The 22,599-nt window shown below is 45.2% G+C and overlaps 3 protein-coding genes across 9 annotated transcripts; 1 reads left to right on the top strand and 2 right to left on the bottom strand.

Moving 5' to 3' along the window:
• Positions 1 to 4,488: 4,488 nt before the first annotated feature.
• LOC133130154 (zinc finger protein OZF-like) lies at positions 4,489 to 12,055 on the bottom strand. Of its 6 annotated transcripts, none has more exons than XM_061244470.1 (5): positions 11,499 to 11,667; positions 11,280 to 11,410; positions 10,470 to 10,641; positions 8,809 to 10,120; positions 4,489 to 8,248 (listed from the first exon to the last, which is right to left on the bottom strand). In XM_061244470.1, exon 5 carries the CDS (start codon positions 6,892 to 6,894, stop codon positions 5,473 to 5,475), a length of 1,422 nt encoding a protein of 473 aa, XP_061100454.1. In that variant the 5' UTR covers positions 6,895 to 8,248; positions 8,809 to 10,120; positions 10,470 to 10,641; positions 11,280 to 11,410; positions 11,499 to 11,667; the 3' UTR covers positions 4,489 to 5,472. The 6 variants fall into 6 exon arrangements, with proteins under 6 accessions (XP_061100454.1, XP_061100451.1, XP_061100455.1 ...); XM_061244467.1 differs by having other exon boundaries at positions 4,489 to 8,995; positions 9,201 to 10,120; XM_061244471.1 differs by having other exon boundaries at positions 4,489 to 10,120; positions 11,224 to 11,410.
• Positions 11,932 to 17,670, top strand: LOC133130487 (oocyte zinc finger protein XlCOF6-like). Its single transcript, XM_061245106.1, has 5 exons — positions 11,932 to 12,289; positions 13,364 to 13,506; positions 13,717 to 13,837; positions 13,969 to 15,302; positions 16,045 to 17,670. The coding sequence occupies exons 1-5, from the start codon at positions 12,013 to 12,015 to the stop codon at positions 16,294 to 16,296; spliced, it is 2,127 nt and encodes a 708-aa protein (XP_061101090.1). The 5' UTR covers positions 11,932 to 12,012; the 3' UTR covers positions 16,297 to 17,670.
• Positions 17,671 to 18,578: 908 nt separating this feature from the next.
• LOC133130149 (zinc finger protein OZF-like) lies at positions 18,579 to 22,009 on the bottom strand. 2 transcript variants are annotated; one of them, XM_061244459.1, is made up of 3 exons: positions 21,666 to 21,753; positions 20,504 to 20,580; positions 18,579 to 20,368 (listed from the first exon to the last, which is right to left on the bottom strand). In XM_061244459.1, the coding sequence occupies exon 3, from the start codon at positions 20,301 to 20,303 to the stop codon at positions 18,930 to 18,932; it is 1,374 nt and encodes a 457-aa protein (XP_061100443.1). In that variant the 5' UTR covers positions 20,304 to 20,368; positions 20,504 to 20,580; positions 21,666 to 21,753; the 3' UTR covers positions 18,579 to 18,929. The 2 variants fall into 2 exon arrangements, with proteins under 2 accessions (XP_061100443.1, XP_061100442.1); XM_061244458.1 differs by lacking the exon at positions 20,504 to 20,580 and having other exon boundaries at positions 21,666 to 22,009.
• Between the last annotated feature and the right edge of the window lie 590 nt (positions 22,010 to 22,599).

Raw genomic sequence — 22,599 nt, 5'->3', positions numbered from 1 at the left:
ATAACAGCCCAGGAGAGAGAAAAACTGTTAACAGCAGTGAGAAAAGTCGGTTAATATATCAGCTGGAAAAGTAGGAATATGTGTGCACATGTGTAAGAGTGTATTTAAATTTGTATTTAAATGTTTAATGTACTATTATATAACTTTACATCATATTAATTGACAATTAGCTACTTCCCAGGTTTGTGATGACAATGAAGAATATTTCACATATACGCATACACTTGCATGAATTAAGCACATCCCTGCAAGCTAGGTAGTACCAAAAAAGTGTTGACTTATAATGAGACTTACAATCTTGTTTTTCTTCTCACAGGTAAAACATATTAGCTTAGTTTTAAGTTACTGTTTGCTCCACAAGTTACATTTAACATATTGTAGTGGTTAAGGTAAATGACTGGGACACGCAAGGTCGGTGGTTCTAATCCCGGTGTAGCCACAATAAGATCCGCACAGCCGTTGTGGCCCTTGAGCAAGGCCCTTGACCCTGCGTTGCTCCAGGTGAGGATCGTCTCCTGCTTATTGTCTAATCAACTGTACGCCACTCTGGATAAGAGCGTCTGCCAAATGCCAATAATGTAATGAAATGCTTATGTTTTGGGGGTTTTTGCAGTAAGCGGAGTGTGAGCTAAAGCTGCACCACTGAACGCCAGCAGGCTGAGGACTGTGGCCCGGGGCGGGCGGACGGGCCAGAAGGCCTTCAGCACCTCCAGGCCCATCCAGGAGAAGGAGCAGAGCAGGGTCGTAGTGGAGGGCGGCCCCCTCGCCCCCCACGTTCGCCCGCACAGACAGCGGGCGGAGGAGGAGCAGCAGCGATATGGCCAGGCTCAGCTGGATGTCTTGGCGGCCGTCTCCGCCAGGTTTCTTTTGTAAAAGAGATATAATATCTTAAGAGACTTCCTGGTTACATAAAGGTAAAAAAAAAAATTAACCAGAACCAGAAATTTGATGACAAAGTTTGAAGAGCAACAGGTTGCGTCATCATGCAAAATATATTTGGGGTTTAAAATTCAATCAAGCTGCTTTATTTCAGGGGTTTAGCGAAGGCGGGTACTTTTCTTTACCCTCAGGACAATGGGAGTATTCAGACTCGGTACACAGACAGTATCTGTACAGCTGTGCTTTCCTATGGATTGTTTTTTCGCTGAATAATTGGAGAAATGAAAATGGCCCTGTGCGGTAACTCGGGCGGGCAGTGGTCACGCAGGCTACATTAGAAACAGCACGAAGGGGGACCGCAAGGAGAAGGACGGGTAGGCAGGCTACTGGCTGTTTTCAATCGCTTATTTTTCACCTCCTAAGTTTCCTTGCCCATTTTCTTGCTCCTAGCTCCACCCATCAGATCGGGGGGGAGGCACAGCAGGGAGCGAGAAAAGGAGGTAAAGACGGGGAATCGAGAGACCGTGAATTAGGCAAATTTCAGCTTCCGCCTAGAGCTCTTAGAAGGAACATTTAACGGGTTGGAATTTCCGTAAAGATGGGGGGGGGACTTCGGGGTCAGGCAAATAACCAGGAGATAGCAGGCGAAACATAACGGATCGATCATTAATGGATTCAGACAATCAATCAACTTACCAACCATTCAGTCAATCAACTATCTTATCAATAATTAAATCAGTCCAAGTGCCTGGCAGCTAGACCTCGCTCCTCCACTGGTGCGTGTGAGCTGACCCGGGGACCCGGTACACACCAGGATGGCGGAGTAGGTGAGGTGGTCACAGCGACACTCCTTCCTGTCTCCAGGTCTGCACAACGCGGGCTACAGGTCCACTGTCAAACTGACATCACATCTTGTATATTCTCATTATATAACATCATATTTTCCTTTAGGGAAAATGTATTTCCATATTTAATTTAATTAGGTTTTTTTTTTTTTTACCTCTCTTTGTGTCCCAGACATTTAGTCCACATTTGGTCGTTTCATTTTTCTGTAAATGAACAACGAAATAAATTAATACTTCAGTTCCACCACAAGATGGCGCCGTTGCGTGTCTTTGGTCACTTCACATCAGCGGTATGGACTGAGTCATCTCTTGTCCTACAAACGTACGTTATGCAGTTTTCAAAACATTCGCGGCTCGTCCGTGATAATTAGGCGGTGCTTTTTCCACTAAGCATAGAGACCGTCCAGAGAACTATTGTTTCTGTTTTTTGCGTGTCAGCATTAGATAGTAAGGAAACCTTGTGAGTTTCCCAGCTCTGCTAGTTTTGTTAGTCAAATTGGCGTGTTAGTTAGAACAGCTGAGTTGCATTTTGATATTAGTTAGTGAACCACTGACTCTGCATCTTCCGCCCTGCTTTCCTCTCTCTCCTCAGCCCTTGACTCTCTCTGTCCTCTTGTCTCCCGGCCTGCTCGATCCTCCCCTCCCAGCCCATGGGTTTCTGACCTTCTCCGTTCCTCCAGGCCCAGCCTACGTGCAGCTGAGAGGAAGTGGAGGAAATCAATCGGACCTGTCTTCCTACCAGTCTCTCCTGGTGGCATTCTCCTCCGCTATCACCACTGCCAAAAGAAATTACTACCAAACCAAATTTCAAACTCCACCTCTAACCCTCGTCAACTGTTCTCCATTTTCTCCTCTCTCCTCAGCACTCCTTCCCCACCATCTCAGTCCTCCCTCACTGCTGATGACTTTGCAGTATTTTTTGATGAGAAGGTTGCAGACATCCGCAGCACCTTCGCGCCCACCACTACTTCTATGCCTTTCTGTGTCTGCCCCGTTTTTCCTCTTTCTGTCCCCTTACAGATGCTGTTGTGTCTTACCTCCTGCTCTCCCACCGCCCTACTACTTGTGCCCTCAACTCCCCACAAACCTCCCTCAGGCAATCACGCCTGACATCCTCCCGTTTGTCACCTCCCTTGTTAACATCTCTCTGTCCTCTGGTTCTTTTCCTCATTATTCAAGAGGGCATACATCACCCCACTCCTAAAGAAACCCACTCTAGACCCCTCCTGCATTCAGAACTACCGTCTGGTATCTCTCCTTCCCTTTCTGACCAAATCCATTGAACGAGCTGCCTCCAACCAACTCTCTTCCTTCCTCTCACAGAATAACCCGCTGGACCCCCACCAGTCCGGCTTCAGACCTGGCCACTCGATGGATACCGCACTCCTCTCCATCAATGAGTCCCTTCAGGCTGCACGAGCAACCTCCCTCTCCTCTGTCCTGGTCCTCCTTGACCTCTCTGCAGCCTTTGACACGGACAACCACTCCATCCTCCTAGCCGCCCTGGATCTGTGGCACGGCCTTAGACTGGATTAAATCTCATCTCTCTGGCCGGTCCTCCAAGGTGACCTGGGCTGGAAGAATGTCAACCCCTCGCCCCCTTGTTACAGGAGTCCCCCAGGGCTCAGTCCTCGGACCCCTCCTCTTCTCCATTCACGCCAGATCCCTTGGCCCTGTTATCTCTGCTCAAGGCATCTCCTATCATTGTTATGGCGATGACACCCAACTCTTTCTCTCCTTCCCCCCCATCGGACACACAGGTCTCTACCCGTATCTCCGCCTGCCTGAGAGACATCCAGAGCTGGATGGGCAACCACCATCTAAAGCTCAACCCAGGTAAGACGGAGGTGATCTTCATCCCTGCTTTAACCTCTCCCTTCTCCGATTTCTCCATCTCACTAGGGGATACCACAGTGACCTCATCCCCAAGTGCAAGAAACCTTGTAGTGGTGATGGACGACAGGCTGTCCTTCTCCGAGAACATCGCCACGGTGACCCGGGCATGCAGGGTCTTCCTGTACAAGCGGAGAATCTGGCCCTTCCTCAAAACATACTCCACTCAGCTCTCCTGAACGTGCAGCTCGACCGCCAGCTGCTCATAGAGAGGGAACCATAAGGCGACCAGAGCTGGCAGACCGGAGTGGTCTAGCTGGGGAGTAGGGAGTGATCAAGGATTGTATGTAAGGTGGGGCAGTCCCCTTGTTATGGCTTGCATCAAATTTAAAACTACTAACAAAAAAAGACATGTTTGAATGGCATCCTATCAGTCTCGTTACAGTGACATCTAGTCAGTTAACTAGCCATCTAACTTCTGATATTGCCCAGTTTCTCTTTGGTTTGTATGAGAGTGTACTGTTGTATTGTATTTTGATTGGTGTCCATCATTTGTAGTTAATGCATCTGACTCAACCAAATGTTTGGTACACAGGAACTAAACAACAGCAATTGTACAGTGGACCCGACCCCTGATCTCAAGTGCCAGGCCAACTAATAAAGAAATCAGATGACTATTCCCAAAAAGTGAGTTTATATGAATAGCAGAATCATCCTGTAGTATCAATTTTAGAAACTTTTTGTAGAGAGATGACCATAATATTGTGTGATGAAACTTGAGGTATGGCATTTATTATTTTCAATAAAAGCTTTTAATGTTTTTGAACACCATCTTTCATCAAAACAAATGCCTGCTTCATGTCAGTAAATCAGTTCATCAGAAACAAGCACTTTGGATTTCATGGTAAAGATAACAGATGAAAGATGCAAAAACAAACTCAGCATTGTATTTATTGATATGAAATTAGTGACAAAGGACAACCTATTCATAATTCTAGCCCACAGTAGCTCTGATATTCATCATCAGCGATGACCGTCATCTTGAATTTCAAGGTTTAGATTTTCTGAAAATGTAAGATTTCTGAAGATTTTCTCTCTGTGTGGAGTTTGCATGTTCTCCCCGTGTTCGTGTGGGTTTCCTCCGGGTACTCCGGTTTCCTCCCACAGTCCAAAGACATGCAGGTTAGGCTGATTGGAGAGTCTATATTGTCCATGGGTATGAGTGTGTGAGTGAATGGTGTGTGCCCTGTGATGGACCGGCGACCTGTCCAGGGTGTATTCCTGCCTTTCCCCCAATGTATGCTGGGATTTACTCTTTACTGTTTCTTGCTTGCTTTACTGCTCCAAAGTTTCTTAATCACTTTTTAACCACCCAGAAGGGAATGTGGACCGTCCAAAAGTTAAAACGTTGTTTTTCATCATTATTCAGTCATTCATAGTGATTGTTGACACACATCCAACAAGCACATTTTGTATCCACACTGGCAGGCTAAAACAAAGACTTAATGTCGTAAAATAACTGTCGTATGTGTACCTATATGCACCAGTGGTGGTACATAATAAAAATAAAATAACATATCTGCACAAATAAAGTGGCACTCAAGCACTGCTGACTACAGTATAATAAAAAGATTGTGTGGCGATCAAAGTCGATAATAAATAAAAACCCTCTTCCTTGTCTTGTCTGTTCAGTTGCCAACTTACTCTCAGTCTAGATTGTACAACAAGGAAGGTTGGCCAGTGGAATTAATTTAGCAGAGATATTATTTTTGCGGGTCAACCAGTGCCAACTATTGGCCAGTGAGAGGGGATGGGTGCTGAACTGGCTCAGAGTAATGTGACAAACGAAAAAAAAAAAAATTTGACAAAAAATTAAAAAGTGTCCTGGGAATGATTTCAGTTTGTCCCGAACACCTTATTTATCACCCCGGGACGTTGGGATGCTGTTAGTCTGGAGTCCTGATTGTGAGAAAGTACGTGTCTCTGAAGAGTGCGATTCTGGTTTCTCTCCCATGTGGACCCTTTGGTGAGTTTTAAGATTGCTCGTCTGGGAGAAGCACTTTCCACACTGCTCACAAGTGAAGGGCTTCTCCCCCGTGTGGACCCTTTGGTGAGTTTTAAGATAACTTCGTTGGGTGAAGCTCTTCCCACACTTATTGCAGCAGTGGGATCTCTCTCTGGGATGGTTCAGGTTGTGTTGTTTAAAGGAGTCTACACTATCAAAAGATTTCCTACAAAGTTTGCAAATGAAGCTTGGCTTTCCCCAGAGTGAACAGTTTCCTGTGTGGATTGTGTGATGTTGCTTAAGAACATGGAGATGGGAAAAGCTCTTATTGCACTCTCCCATGTGAGTAACCTGGTGAATTTTAAGATTACACTTCACGGAGAAGCACTTTCCACACTGCTCACAAGTGAACGGTTTCTCTCTGGTGTGGACCCTTTGGTGAGTTTTAAGATTACCAAGTTGGGCGAAGATCTTCCCGCACTGCTCACAAGTGAACGGTTTCTCCCCAGTGTGGACTTTCTGGTGTTGCTTAAGAACATGGAGATAGGCAAAGCTCTTATTGCACACTGTGCAGCTGAAGCATTTCTCTCCAGTGTGAGTCACCTGGTGCAATTTAAGATGGCTCTTCTTGGAGAAACACTTTCCGCACTGCTCGCAAGCGAAGGGTTTCGCTTTGGTGTGAACACACTGGTGGGCTTTAAGGAAGTCTTCACAACTGAAGCGTTTTCCACACTTTGCACAAACGTGAAGTTCCTGCCCCGCGTGACTGCTTTCGTGCGCTTTGAGGACGTCTGACTGGGAGAAGCTCTTGCCGCACTGTGAACAGCTGAACCGTTTCCCCGCGCTGTGCTGCTCCTCGTGCGTCTTCAGTTCGAGAGCGTCCGGGAACGTCTTCCCACAGCGTGTGCAGATGAACTCCTCCTCCTGTCCCTCATTTCTGCAGGGACTCGTCGCTTCTGCTGACGTGTCAGAACTCGCCTCACACGGGGCGCTTCCATCACACTCTCCTGGAGAACCCAGAGGGAACGGCATCTCTGCTGAAACCTCATCAGGCAGCCCATTACAGCATTCCTTCTCTTGCGGGTGGGCATTTTGTTTCTGTACCAGGTGTGACGTTGGCCCCTCATCCTTCTCCGGGCTTCCACCACGCGCTCCGTTTTTCCCCCAAACAATTTCTGAGCTTTTGGCCACGCTCCACACACACTGGAGCTCCAGCCCCCAGTCTGCGGACTCCAGCAGGGGGAGTGTGGGGGTGAGAGGCTGCTCCTCTGGCTCCTGTTTGAGTTCTGCTTGCAGCTCCTTTTCTGGGACTCCTGCAGGGCAGGGCTGCATGTGCAGCTCCTCCTCCTTACAGAGGGGTCCTGTAAGCAGCAGCTGCCCCTGAAGTGCCTGCACAAAAACATAAATCTTGAAATCTCAACTGCAGTTAATTGATATGTTGTTGAAGTCCTTAGCAACGATAACCAGTAATGACTAATTACAAACATATCATTATTAATCCCCATGGGATATTACCACAGGTATTCTCCTCACTGACCTGTCCAACTGTGATTGGCTGCTCCTGGCTAGGATGCACCTGACCACAATTTGTAGTGCCACAGTAAAGGGTCTGAATACTCATGTAAATGAGAGATTTCTTTGTGCATACATTTCTAAAAACATGTTTTCACTTCGTCATTATTGGTTATTGAGCGTAGATTGAAGGGCACTGCCCATTCAAATTAAACCCACAACACAAAGTGTGCCAAAAGTGAAGGGGTCTGAATACTTTCTGAAGCCACTGTATATTTTAATTTACATTACAAAGCATTCCTATGTAGCAAGTCATTGCTCGATGCTGTGATTTGAAATTAGACATACATTTTTAAAAGGTTGATGAAGGGTTGATGCAGTAATAGATTAAACCCTGTTTAAAAAGTGGAATATTCCCAGAGACTATACTGGTAATTGCAATCCATTTCAGATAAAAGGGGTGTTACAGGTATGTGGAAATGTATGAAGTTAGGATAGTTGAAAGTGTTGCAAAGACAAAATCCAGGAGAACCAAAGCGAACTCTTTCTAGGATTTAACTTCCAACATACCCAAGGTACAGAGACGTGTTACATTTCCGACATTGGTTTCCGGAAGTCTGTATGTGCCAGAAAGATCAAATTGAATATTCCATGGCTGTGTCCGAAATTGCTCACCATTGACTAATTACTCATCCATAATTAGTGAATGTACATTCAGTGCGCTATATAGTTTACTAAATAAACAGTGAATTCGGACAGCAGACGTATTTAAGACATGGCCTTGACTTATTTTATGTGTGGGACATGTAAAAGACGCATTTTCACTGAGTAAACATCTACAACACATCCCCCTACACATTTATATTCGAAAATTTCACAGGTTTGGAAGAACGCTGTTGACGCGTTTAGTCGATAAACTGGATGTAACCTACTCACTCGTCACAGATAACGTTACTGTCAACTATAAGACGCTATAGCGTTTTAGCTCGCTAACAAACAGTGCCACTTACCGGACGAACAGGGGTTTGGATTATTGAATAATGAACACAGTATATTAGGTTATATGAGGGTAGTTGTACTTGCTGAATGGTACTTCTTTCATCAACGTGGCAAAACCCAGAAGACCGTTCTTTAATTTGAATTTCTCCTGGACCGCGCCATCGACTCTCGACAGCTTAAAAGGAGAATGAAAACAGGTTTGTGTATAATGAAGTTAGGGGAAATGCTGGTCGCAAACCTCTGTGGTTCGTATGCACCTTTCTAGTGACCAGGGCAGTTAAGTGGACCATGGTTGTTCACTAGACTGATATTTCAAGTGCCCTCAAAGTGTAAATACAATTGTATTTTTGAATTCGGACACAAGAACAAGATGCCAGTTACATGCAAGATGCAATCTGGTTTGCTAGTTAGTAAATAGTGAGCCATTTCGGACACAGCCCGTGTGTCACATCTCAGCGAATGTTCGTAGTCACGTGTATATCCCATAGACTAGAAAGCGTTCCCAAAACTAATCTTATTTACAAATAAAATTACGCTAAAGATAGGTTTACCTTTATAGATATAGATAACACCCCAAGATGGCGGGATTTCTAGGACCACATTTCTCCAAAACGAAAGTAGATATCAATTTTATATACCAGATATAAAACATTTTATATGCTACATACAAAACAATGAAAAGTGCGACATTTTCATGTAATAAGCTGTGCAGGTTTAGAGAATTGGCCGGCGTACCCTCTCCGTATCCTCGCACAGCCCTGAGCTCTCCCTCCATCAGCAGTAACTTCGTTTTTAGAGCTTCGTTCTCTCTTTGGCTTCTGCACATCTCCAATCGCAAGGCAGCAGACCCATCATCAACTAGTTTAGTAATTTCTGCTGCTGCCGTTTTCACTAAAACCTCCATTATGGAGGCCACCTGAACCTGAAAAGAAGCACAAGACGACATTTCTTGGAAATTACTGTAACTGTCTAGAAACAACACATCCGTAATAAACCCGTCCAGCGGAAAAACTCTGCAAGAGAGTTATCTTCTTTAAGCTTATTGAGATATTCAACAGTACGTTAAGGTGCATATCGCCCCCTACTCTACCGGAGTGTATGACATTGTGTATGACACTTTCACTTACATTTGACATTTTAGTCATTTGGTAGACGCGTTTAATCCAAAGCGATTTACAAGTGCATAGGTTCTTCTGCAGGTTAAAGCGTCAAATCCGTAACTATCAGTGGTTATCAGTGGTTTCCAAACTCCTGAGTTTGCTGGTTTTTGTGCCAGCCCCTATTGCCATTGAATAATTTTAACAAGCTGTTCTTTCTTGATTGGGTGTTTGTCATCTTAATATGCATTATTCACACAGAGCAGGCGAACGGTTTCTCCCTGCTGTGAACCTGCTCGTGCTTCTCCAGGACGCTGGAGGAAGTGAAACCCTTGCCGCACTCTGAACAGCTGAACCGTTTCCCCGCGCTGTGCTGCTCCTTGTGCGTCTTCAGTTCAAGGCATGATCCGGGAATGATTGATACACATTTTGGGGCAATAGCAGCAATGTTTTTTTTGTTGTTGTTGTTGTTTTTGTTTTTTAATTTTAATTTTATTTTAATTGTGCGCCGATCCAGCCGACAGATGAATATGGTGAAATCTACAATAAAGAATAAGGTCACAAAATGACGTCACTGGAGACACTTTCGTGACTTCTCAGAATGTGCTTTTTCAGCTTCCGCTTCAGTGGACACAGAGTGCAGTGAGGGCACTGCACTTTCCTTAATTTTTGGCAATGAACCAGCTTTGGTTGTGCTGGAGGGGTCTGTACTTCAGGGGCCGTCTGTACTGGGGGGGACGTCTGTCCTGCGGGGGCCAAGGGGGCCGTCTGTCCTGCGGGGGCCGAGGCAGGGACTGGTGGACTGGTTTCAGGGCATGGTTGACTGTCCTGCTGGCACTTGGTCAGATGCTTCATTAAATCAGACCGTTTAATATACATTTTGGGGCAGTAGCAGCAAGGAAAATGCTTTACTGTGCGGCATCCCAGCCGACAGCTGAATATGGTGAAATCTACAATAAAGAAGGACACATAACGGCAATGTGCGTTAATTAAGTTCGTACACAACATATGTACAATACTTCAGGACAAGGGTGAAAACATACCAATAACGTTATACTCGGACGTATTGGCTGTGTCCTTATAGCTTTAGTGATTAACTGATAGAAAATTTTAATATCTGACTCCAAATAATTACTTCTTTGTTTACTTTTTTAAAATTTATTTAATTTAATCAGTGACAATTCCTTCATGTTGAGGGGAACCATCAAACCCTAATGTGGCCCATATGTTACGATGTGCTATAAATATAGTATGTTAGCCAACAAACGGCAGAGCTCCTTCATTCGCTGAACTACTTACTTCCATGCTGCACTGACCGCAGTCGGTGGCACTCCAGGTGCGTACTTAATTTGTGTCGCTCGCTCGGCTGGTACACACTTGTTGCGCAAAACGGTCAGCGGTAGAGCGCACCGCCGGCGCACAGCACTTCCGTGGACGGAAGCTGGCCTCGCGTTTGAACCGTAACGTGTTGCTATCGAGGAAAAATAACGGGAGAAATTCAGTGTTATTAACTGGCCTGTTCCATTTCTCTCAGGCTGATGTAACCTGCCGATGCTTGTTAGCTACCTAGCGCTAGGTCATATTAATCAGCTGATGTTCAATTCTCAGCCTCACTTTTAATCGTTTTGACTGCTACAACGGGTGATAAAACACATATTGTGGACCGTAATTCATAGACGATCAAACACCATTTCAGTGGAGAGGAATTGCAGCAACAAACACCCTCAAACCACAACACTGTTTATCCCTCCCACTTCTCTGTGAACGCGCTGACGTTGATACACCCTACAAGCAAGGATCTGTTGATATTTCTGCTGAAAGGTTTATGCTCATGTTTCACAATAAGCCCCCGCGCAATTGGACGTATTCAATCTTCAATCACCGAGCTTGAATTATTGTACAGCTGTACAATGTTTTCGTACAGCTGTCGGTATAAAACCCGAATTTAGGGAATATAAACACAGGCAGAGGGTGAGGCAACATGCCAGTGAGCCCTTTTCAATGATAGGATTTACAATGGTCTTGTAAAAATGTTTTAACACAAAAATCTTACCTATTGTACCTTCAATTCACATCCATTATTTTTTTTATTTTCTTTAAACTAGCTACCTCATACTTTATATCCAAGACATCGGGCGCAGTATTTTTCCTCTCAACTGGGACGTTCTCGTCGTCTTTGGTCGGACCTGTGCTCAATTCCTCCCCAAAGACTCTCTCTACGGCGACAGCACTTCCCGTGCCTGCAACATCGGGTATGGCAAATACAGAATCAACTGCACGTCAACACCTAGTCGTATCCATCGTCATTCAATACGATGTGCAACTTACGTTTTTGTGCTTCTCTAGATTCATCGCAAACCTGAACTTCAAAAGAGATGTTTAGAGAATTTCCCGGCGTTCTCTCTCCGTATCCTCGCACAGCCCTGAGCTCTCCCTCCATCAGCAGTAACATCGTTTTTAGCGCTTCGTTCTCTCTTTGGCTTCTGCTCATCTCCAATCGCAAGGCAGCAGAAAAAAAAGCTGAAAAACAATTCGCCATTTCGTGCAAATTCCATGAAATAGACAACAGCAGAACCTGGCTACCGTCTTCTTCGGTTTTGTTTAAAGGCTGTTGAAAATATATAAGTGTATTACTGCCACCTACCGAATGTACGTAATAATTTATTTAGCGGCAGGCACCAGCAAAGACATGTATATATATCTATGGACTCCAGAGCACATAGGATATGAGAGGTCAGTAGGTGGCGGTATGCACCTCAGCGTTAGTTGTCCAGTACGGAAATAAACTGTAGAAGAAGATCCTCGACTGTTGTGTCTAGGGGGCTAACACAATTTACAAGAAATGTCGACTTCTTTTCAGGTTCAGGTGGCCTCCATCATGGAGGTTTTAGCAAATACGGCAGCAGCAGAAATTACTAAACTAGTCGATGACATGTCTGCTGCCTTGCGACTGGAGATGAGCAGAAGCCAAAGAGAGAACGAAGCGCTAAAAACGAATTTACTGCTGATGGAGGGAGAGCTCAGGGCTGTGCGAGGATACGGAGAGAGAACGCCGGGCAATTCTCTAAACCTCTCATTTGAAGTTGAGGTTTGCGACGAATTCAGAGAAGCACAAATAGGTGAGCTGCACACCTTATTCGCCTACACGAAAATGTGGTGGCGCTTTTTCTTTTATTTGTTCTTTTTTTTCCTCCAAATTTGGTAGCCAATTGTACCCCGTCTAATTCAATTAGAGCTAGTATTAGATACACAGCCCACACCCCGTCCCTCGGCGGCCCTACGGAGAGCGACACGCCTTCTTCAAGCCGTCTCGCCACATGCTGGTAACCGTCATTCCGAGGCGCTCGAGGTGCTTTTTTGTGCGGCGATCAGCTAACCCTGTCAAGTCCCTCCCCCTGGAGCAGCGAGCCAATTATGCTGCTCCACGTGAGCCGGCCAAACTTGGCTTTTGGCAGGACCGAGAATCGAACTCCAGTCCCCGGTGTGCAACTGCAGCAAACTGCAACCGCAAGTCTGCTGCATCTTAGCCTGTTGGTGGTCGCGCTTTTTATGAAAATTATATTTTGTTGTCAATTGTAGTTGTTTATATGTGGAGAGGTAGCTATAGTTGGAGCAAAGCGCAGTATTTAGCTTGCAGTTACATGCCTACTCCAGGAGGTCGCACCACAGCAGTTTTTCTGTGTGTTGGTCCACAATGCTGGTACAGCCATCTCAGGTTCGCCGTGTGTTACCGTTTTTGAAAAGACACGCCTGAGATCTGAGTACATTTTTATGCAGTGATACTTTTGAAAAGCATGTTAAACATACTTTCGTTTTGGAGAAACGTGGCTCTAGAAATGGTTGTTTAGACCGGGGGCGCCGTTTGGAGAAAGGACCCCTCCCTCCCTTTGCCAGATACGAATTTTGCACCCAGTTTTACATACTCCCAGGTGTAAATTATCAAAGATTTAGAGCTTCAGCTATGGACCTCTGAAAGTCTAATTTTGTGCTGTGATGCTTTTGTCATTGCGACACCTGCTGAACTTCATATGACCCCACTGTCAAAAATTTTACTTCTAGATCAAATTTTCTACCAACACACAGAAAAGAAAACCTCTCCAACGGAACGGCCCTGGAGCATGATGGGACGGCCCTGAAGCGTGATGGAAAGGGGTTGTTCACTTGCAGTTGATTCTGTATTTGAATCCCAACAGCTAAGGTTGCAGGGAAAGGAAGCGTTTCTGCCGCTGAGAGAGTCTTGGACGAGCGATCGAGCGCACATCTGACCAGAGACGACCAGAACCTCCCAGTGGAGAAGAGACGGGCAACAGCAGATGTCTTTGATATAAAGTGGGAGGTAAATTCAATAGAAGTTATGGACCGTGCATGAGTTTGTATTTATGTTTTTATGATTTCGGTGAGGACAAATGTGAAGTAACATCAGCATGGTCATTGTCCTCACTAAAATCACATAAGGTCGTTGTCCTTGCCTTGAATGCACGGCGACAGGTCTCAACCAAAGCAACAAGGAGGGCATTTCTGAATCTTCATACTTCCTGTTTGTCAGCCTGTAGATGGGGAGCAGGATTGGTCTGAATCTCTGCTGCTCAGTGAGGATAGGCTGGAAGAGGATCCAAAGAGCAGCCAATCACAGGCGGAACAGATGATCAGTGAGGAGAATACCTGTGGTAATATCCCATGGGGATTACTTTATTTGTTATTTAGTAAATGCAAGTTATACTGTTGTTGCTAAGGCTGTCAAGTAGTCATATGACCAATTAACTGCAGTTAAGATGAAGATATTTATATTTTTATGCAGGCACTTCAGGGGCAGCTGCTGCTAATGATGGTGAAGGACCCCTCTATAAGGAGGAGGAGCTGCACATGCAGCCCTGCCCTGCAGGAGACCCAGAAAAGGAGCTGCAAGCAGAACTCAAACAGGAGCCAGAGGAGCAGCCTCTCACCCCCACACTTCCCCTGTCTGTGGACTTGGGGCTGGAGCTCCAGTCCGTGTGGAGCAAGGCCAACAATTTGGAAATTTCTCAGGAAAAAAACAGACAGTGCATAGGAAGCTTGGAGCTAGTTGATGCCCGGTTAGATGACGAATTCTCTCCTCCGCATTACACAGCTCGGAGGCCACGCTCGGAGAAGGGCGAGGGGTCAGCATCACAACAACAGAAACAAAATGGCCGCCCCCTCTACAAAGAGTGCTCTTATGAGCTGCCTGATGAGGTTTCAGCAGAGCTGGCATTCCCTCTGGGTTCTACAGGAGAGTGTGATGGAAGTGCCCCGTGTGAGGTGAGTTCTGACACGTCAGCAGAAGCAAAGAGTCCCTGCAGAACTGAGGGACAGGAGGAGGAGTTCATCTGCACACGCTGTGGGAAGACGTTCCCGGACGCTCTTGAACTGAAGACGCACGAGGAGCAGCACAGCGCGGGGAAACGGTTCAGCTGTTCAGAGTGCGGCAAGGGTTTCACTTCCTCCAGCGTCCTGGAGAAGCACAAGCAGGTTCACAGCAGGGAGAAACCGTTCACCTGCTCTGTGTGCGACAAGAGCTTCTCCCAGTCAGACGTCCTTCAAGCGCACAAACGCACTCACACAGGGCAGAAACCGTACGCTTGTGAGCAGTGTGGAAGGCGTTTCGCCTGGAAGAGCAGTCTAAAAATTCACCAGGTCACTCACACAGGAGAGAAATGTTTCAGCTGCCCAGTGTGCAATAAGAGCTTTGGCTATCCCCATGTTCTTAAGCAGCATCAGAGTGTGCACACAGGAGAGAAACCGCACTACTGCAAGCAGTGTGGAAAGTGCTTCTCCCAGACCAGCACCCTTAAGGCTCACCTGCGCGTTCACACCAGAGAGAAACCGTTCTCTTGCAAGTGGTGTGGAAAGTGCTTCTCCCAGACCAGCACTCTTAACACTCACCAGGTTACTCACACGGGCGAGAGGCCGCATCGCTGCAACGAGTGCGGGAAGAGCTTCGCCCATCGGGGCAATCTCAAATCGCACCAAAGGGTCCACACCGGGTGGAACAATGTTCAGTTGCACACTGTGCAGCAGGAGGTTCTCCCAGAATCACCCCAGAATCACTCCAGAATAACAGCGTCCCAACATCCGTTGGGCGCGTTATACAATGTGTTCGGAACGAACCGAGCCTAGGACGTTCTCAACCGGTTGAAAATAGGATGATGAATTGAAAACGCTTACTTCTCCCAAAATGGGGCGGCACGGATGGCGCAGTGGGTAGCACTGCTGCCTGACGGCGAGGAGGTCCTGGGTTTGAATCCCGGTCGGCCGGGGCCTCTCTGTGCGGAGTTTGCATGTTCCCCCCGTGTCTGCGTGGGTTTCCTCCCACAGTCCAAAGACATGCAGGTTAGGCTGATTGGAGAGTCTAAATTGCCCGTTGGTATGAGTGTGTGAGTGAATGGTGTGTGTGCCCTGCGATGGACTGGTGACTTGTCCAGGGTGTATTTCTGCCTTTCGCCCAATTTTGCCGTATGTGTGACCAACCACCATGTTACTCCTTTAAAATACACAATTGTGAATTCAATCAGGCATCCGTTTTTACACAGGGATGTTCTGCCATATATACTGTATGTATATATACAATGTCCTGTTGTTTTTATTACACTGGCCAACACAAATTATAAAAACTACATTAAAAGGAGTTGTTACTGAAATTTGGGGGGGGGGGGGGGGGGGGGGGAACGCAGACAGAATTCATAAAAAAAAAAGGAGGAAAAAGAAGAGACTAAAAAAACTACTGTGCATAAAAACAATTTACAAAATAAATCTGGGTTCCATCTGTGCTCTTGCCCATGGAACATACTACACTATCGTCTACATAACATGATTTCCCCCTGACTACTCTGCAGTGTGTCTCTGCAGTATGATCTAGAAGGAGTTCATCTGCACACGCTGTGGGAAGACGTTCCCGGACGCTCTCGAACTGAAGACGCACGAGGAGCAGCACGGCGCGGGGAAACGGTTCAGCTGTTCAGAGTGCGGCAAGGGTTTCACTTCCTCCAGCGTCCTGGAGAAGCACGAGCAGGTTCACAGCAGGGAGAAACCGTTCACCTGCTCTGTGTGCGGCAAGAGCTTCTCCCAGTCAGACGTCCTTCACGCGCACAAACGCACTCGCACAGTATGATCCAACGGGCCGGCTCCACTGCATGGAGGACAGGCACACCAGCTGCTGTTCAGAGCGCCTCTCCCACTATCACTCCTGCCCCCGCTCTCCATCTGTCTCTCACAACAGTGCCAACACAGAAGAGCTCACACCGTTCGCCCTTTTATTTGTGCAAAAGCTCCGATTGTGGATCACATCATTTAAGCAACTACTGGTTCACCTGTGAAGAGTGCGCGTGTTCAACTGATAAGTGAAGTTCAGCATTTTTTTTAATTTCGGTGCTTTGCATGTGAATGCGAGAGATTAACTTATTTATTTATTTTAAAGTGTTAAATGCAGCACACTGATCTTTGAAAATATTAGTTTCAGGGTGAAAATGGTTGCGAACAATAAAAAAAAGGTGCCTTGCATTTAGCACATGGGAGTTTGGATTTATTGGAATGTGTTATGAATACCATTCTTTGAGACTAGTATGTGTGAAATTCCCAGGAGATCAGCCGTTTCTGAGATACTCAAACCATCCTGTCTGCCACCAACAATCACTCCACAGTCAAAGTCACTTGGATCACATTTTTGCCCCCACTCTGATGGTTGATGTGAACAGTAACTGAAGCTCCTGACCCATATCTACACGATCGCATGCATTGCACTGCTGCTACATAATTGGATAATAGGTAATCGCATGTAATAAGTAGGTGCAATAAAATAAAAATGTTGCTAATAAAGTGCTCGGTGAGTGTATATAGTGATATGACTCCAAGGGGTTTGGAGAAAGGCAATCTTAAATTCCTTTGTTCTGTAATTTTGTTCATTACTTGTAATTTCAGTATTTTTTTTGTCACAAAGGGGAAAACGGGTAAAAACATAGCATAGGCCTTAATGGAAGCTCATGCTAACGCTTCCTACTGCAAACGATCCCACGAGTCTGAACCAGAAGAAGATTTTGCACAGAGAGGAAAAAAGCCGAAGTATCCCCGTTCCTATCTCTAAAACCATCTCCGCTTCTTCAAAGAAAACTCTTCTCTCATAGAACTTGATAACTTGCACGTTTCAAGCTTTACAACATTAACATGTGTAAATACATCGTAACACGTTTTCACTTGGTTACCTTGTCAATATCATTGCTCGCTATATGTTGCCTACTAATACAATAAAATACTTTGCCAAAGTTTTAAACTCTTAAAACACATATGCTTTACTTAAGACAAAAGTACTGGGTGAAAATTGTTTCTGATGTATGTATAACTTGCATGTTTCACACTTTATGTCGTTGACATTGTTACGACCGCTCCTTTTAGTCACAAACAGGAAAATGAGACGCAACAAAAGGCTTACAGGACAACCAGCTAATTTATTGAAGGTAAACTAGAATGGGGTATGAGAAATCAGTATGACGGCAGTCGGTGTTGCAATGTTGACGCTGCAAGAACCAACCAAGACGTCTGTCCTGAGACAGGCGTGAGATTTACTGCCCCCCCAAATCAGCAACACTGGAGTTCCTTTAACCTGGAATTAAACCAGCTCCAGGTGCCACTTGTGGAGGGACCACGCCCATCAATCAACCTGCTGGAAGTCAAAAGGGGAAAATGATCAAATAGAGCAGGGGGGCATGACTATATATACATTAATATGGAACTAGATGTTTTAGATCATTTAAACTGTTTTTACATTTTAACACGTTTTCACTTGATTACTTTGTACCAATGCCCGCTATGTTGTCTACTAATACGCTAAAATGCTTTGCAGTAGTTTTAAACATGCTTGTTTTAAATGATTAACACAATGCTTCACTTAAAAACTATAAAGATTCTGAACTCTAATAGCGCAAGCACTTTTAAATCCCCTTTTAAAAAATAGTAATAAAATAAAAAAACCACAAAGATCTTCACAGGCCCCTCACAGAGACCTTTACTCTGAAAACATTTCCCATGAAAGGGGATTTTTGTGTAAAAGTGCTTGCTAGTTCAGAATGTTTCCTTTATTATTATTATTATTATTATTAATATTGTTTAGCAGCAGTGTCAACCAGACACCAAATACAGGAAGGAACAAGAAATAAAATGTATGTATGTGCATATCTTTTTTTAATCAAAATTAATTAAAATAATTTTTAATTTTTTTTATATAAAGGGGCAGGTCATAACTTGTACATGATGTCATCAATAAGCCATTAATCAACTGCTTTGTTTACCATACCCAATTATCTTCTGAGGGAGGAGGGGAGTGCGTGTGTGCGCGTGTGTGTGTGTGCCTGCGTGTGTGCGCGTGTGTGTGTGTGCCTGCGTGTGTGCGTGTGTGTGTGTGCGCGCCTGCTGTCCCAATGTCATCTAACAATGTATCTGAAGATTGGATGGGGATCACAATCGACACCGCTGGCACAATGAAACCCTCTTCCCGGACTTCCGGGTCTGTGCAGCAGTCCACTTGCCCTCCGGAGGGTGCCATGGCCAGTGCCATGGGAATTAATTTAGCGGAGATATTATTTTTGCGGGGCAACCAGTGCCAACTATTGGCCAGCGAGAGGGGATGGGTGCTCAACTGGCTCCGAATAATGTGACAAACGAAGATTTAACCCCAATAATGTAACCATTGTTGTCCCAAATGTGCCCCGGGAATGTTTTCAGTTTGTTGCGAACACATTATTGATCACCCGCTCATCTGGAGTCCTGATCGTGAGAAAGTAAGTGTCTCTGAAGAGTGCCATTCTGGGAGAAACACTTCCCACACTGCATGCAGATGAAAGGTTTCTCTTTGGTGTGGACCCTTTGGTGAGTTTTCAGATGCCATAGGCCGGCAAAGCTCTTCCCACACTCATTGCAAGAGTGGGGTTTCTGTCCTGTGTGGACACTCTGGTGAGCTTTAAGACTGCTATTGTGGGAGAAACCCTTCCCACACTGCTTGCAAGTGAACGGTTTCTCTTTGGTGTGGACCCTTTGGTGAGATTTAAGATTCCATAGACAGGTAAAGCTCTTTCCACACTCCTTGCAACACTGTGGTTTCTCTCCTGTGTGGACACTCTGGTGAGCTTTAAGACTGCTATTGTGGGAGAAACCCTTCCCACACTGCTTGCAAGTGAACGGTTTCTCTTTGGTGTGGACCCTTTGGTGAGTTTTCAGATGCCATAGTTTGGCAAAGCTCCTGCCACACTCGTTGCAGCAGTGTGGTTTCTCTCCTGTGTGAAGACTCTCGTGAGTTTTAAGATTGCTCTTGTGGGAGAAACGCTTACCACACTGCTTGCAAGTGAATGGTTTGGTGTGGACCCTTTGGTGAGCTTTAAGATTACGTAGTCGAGCAAAGCTCTTCCCACACTTGTCACAGCAGTATGGTTTCTCTCCTGTATGGACACTTTGGTGACTTTTTAAATGGCTCTTCCAGGAGAAGCACTTTCCACAGAGCTCACAAATGTACGGTTTCTGCCCTGTGTGAGTGCGTTTGTGTGCTTTGAGGACGTGTGACTGGGAGAAGCTCTTGTCGCACACAGAGCAGGTGAACGGTTTCTCCCTGCTGTGAACCTGCTCGTGCTTCTCCAGGACGCTGGAGGAAGTGAAACCCTTTCCGCACTCTGAACAGCTGAACCGTTTCCCCGCGCTGTGCTGCTCCTCATGCGTCTTCAGTTCAAGAGCGTCCGGGAATGTCTTCCCACAGCATGTGCAGATGAACTCCTCCTCCTGTCCCTCAGTTCTGCAGGGACTCTTTGCCGAAACCTCATCAGGCGGCCCATAAAAGCATTTTTTCTCTTGGGGGCAGCCATTCTGTTTCTGCTCCAGGTGTGATGTTGACCCCTCGTCCTTCACCGAGCGACTTCTGTCTAACCGGGCGTCTCCATGCTCCAAGCTTCTTCTGCACGGTCTGTTTCTTTCTTGAGAAATTTCCAAGCTGTTGGCCTGGCTCCACACAGACTGGATCTGAAGCCCCAACTCTGCGGACTCCAGCAGGGGGAGTGCGGGGGTGAGAGGCTGCTCCTCTGGCTCCTGTTTGAGTTCTGCTTGCAGCTCCTTTTCTCGGTCTCCTACAGGGCAGGGCTGCATGTGCAGCTCCTCCTCCTTACAGAGGGGTCCTTCACCACCGTTAGCAGCAGCTGCCCCTGAAGTGCCTGCGTAAAAACATAAATATCTTCATCTTAACTGCAGTTAATTGGTCATATGACTACTTGATGGCCTTAGCAACAACAGTATAACTTGCATTTACTAAATAACAAATATAACAAGTAATCCCCATGGGATATTACCACAGGTATTCTCCTCACTGATCTTCTGTTCCGCCTGTGATTGGCTGCTCTTTGGATCCTCTTCCAGCCTATCCTCACTGAGCAGCAGAGATTCAGACCAATCCTGCTCTAAATCTTTGACATTTTTGATCAAGGATGTATGCCGTAATACATTAAACCTGGTTTAAAAAGTGGAATAGTCACCAGTGGCTACGCTGGAAATTGCAATACATTTCAGGTAAGGGTGTTACACCTATGCAGAAATGTATGAAGTTAGCACAGTTGGAAGTGTTGTATAAACAAAACCCACTGAGTACCAAAGCTAAATCTTTGTAGGAAAGTTTATTAAGGATGTAACTTCTGAGGTCGAGGGTCAGGTTACATTTCTGACACCAGAAAGAGTACACTCAGTGAGCACTTTATTAGGTAGACCTGTACACCAGCATGTTAATGGAAATATTTAATCAGCCAATCATGTGGTAGCAACTAAATGCATAAGAACATGCAGATGTGGTCTAGATGTTCAGTTGATTTTCAGACCAAATGTCAGAATGAGGAAGAAATGTGATCTAAGTGACTAGGGAATGGTGGTGCCAGACCAAAAATGGTCAAATTGAATATTACATGGGTCATATGTCAGCTAAGGTTATTATAGTTATCAGTTATCGTTACACGCTGAGAAAGTGTTCTCAAAGGACCCCCAAAAATTGGTCCCCAGTGTATTTCTAGATCCACGCATGTCCAAAACGAAAGCAGATACCGTTGCAATATGCCATATATAAAAAAGGATAGGCTACATATAAAATTATGCTCGCATACAGGTTGACAGACCTATGTATTTTCTTTGCATTAAAAATCACATTTCGTGGCGTGACACGTTTTTCACGGAGACAAGTAACAAACTTAAAATGGCTCTTCCGGCAAAACGAAAATTCTAATTTGCACCAATTTTATATTTCATCATAGTAGACACACAAAAATGAAAATAAATAAATAAATCCAAGAGGTGCTGTGGTGCAACCTCCTGGAGTTGGTATGCAAAGGCCCTTCTACACTGGAACTTCACCTGAAATATTGCGCCGTGCTCCAACTAGAGCTAAACAGCTACGATTGACAACAAAATACACTTTTAACAAAAAGTGCGACCACATTTTCATGTAGGCTATTAAGGTGTGCAACTCACGCGTTTGTGCTTCTCTGGATTCATCGCAAACCTCAACTTCAAATGAGAGGTTTAGAGAAATGCCCGGCGTTCCCTCTCCATATCCTCGCACAGCCCTGAGCTCTCCCTCCATCAGCAGTAACTTGGTTTTTAGCGATTCGTTCTCTCTTTGGCTTCTGCACATCTCCAATCGCAATACAGTAGACCCGTCATCGACTAGCTTATTAATTTCTGCTACTGCTGTTTTAGCTAAAACCTCCATGATGGAGGCCACCTGAACCTGAAAAGACGCCATTTCTTGTAAAGCACACGAACAATCTACGGAACCAACTCAATACAACATACGCGCATGAACCAGCCCTGTGGACTTCTGTTGTGGGAGGATCTTCTTCTTTAGGTTGTTTTGGCGGATGAGCTATAGCGTTACGGAGAATATCGCCACCTACTGGCCTCGTATGTCCCATCTCCCAACCCAAGTTTCTCTTCCGAGTTCCAATCTCTTACCCGTTGATACAACATTTCACTCTCTGGATAATATTATTATGCACTGTTAAAGTTCATGTTCAACATTCTCTTTGACATTGCATTCCTCACACGTATCTGAACTATGTTTAGCCATCAATAATAAAGTAGAATTGAGCCCTAGATGATCAAATCAGTCTCTATAATATGACCTCTTCTCTTTTGCACTGCCTCACATTAATTCATTTTTGTATATTACAGAATCCACAGATTCTTTCAAGCCCAATTTGGTGAAGATGGGCAAAAAATCTACAGTCAAGTTCACAAAAGTAGGTTTTACAAATGGTTTAAAATGGTGCCAATGTTGGTTCTTGAGGTAAAGTTGTTTTGGCTGAAGGATATTCATAGAATAATGTATGATTTGCCATTAACTACAGCCAATGATACACTCTTAAAAAACTGACTTATTTGCTCCAAAATGGCTGACTGATTC

Source organism: Conger conger, chromosome 6 (genome assembly GCF_963514075.1).
Source record: "Conger conger chromosome 6, fConCon1.1, whole genome shotgun sequence".
Lineage (NCBI taxonomy): Eukaryota > Metazoa > Chordata > Actinopteri > Anguilliformes > Congridae > Conger > Conger conger.
This window is presented reverse-complemented; position numbering and strand designations above follow the sequence as displayed.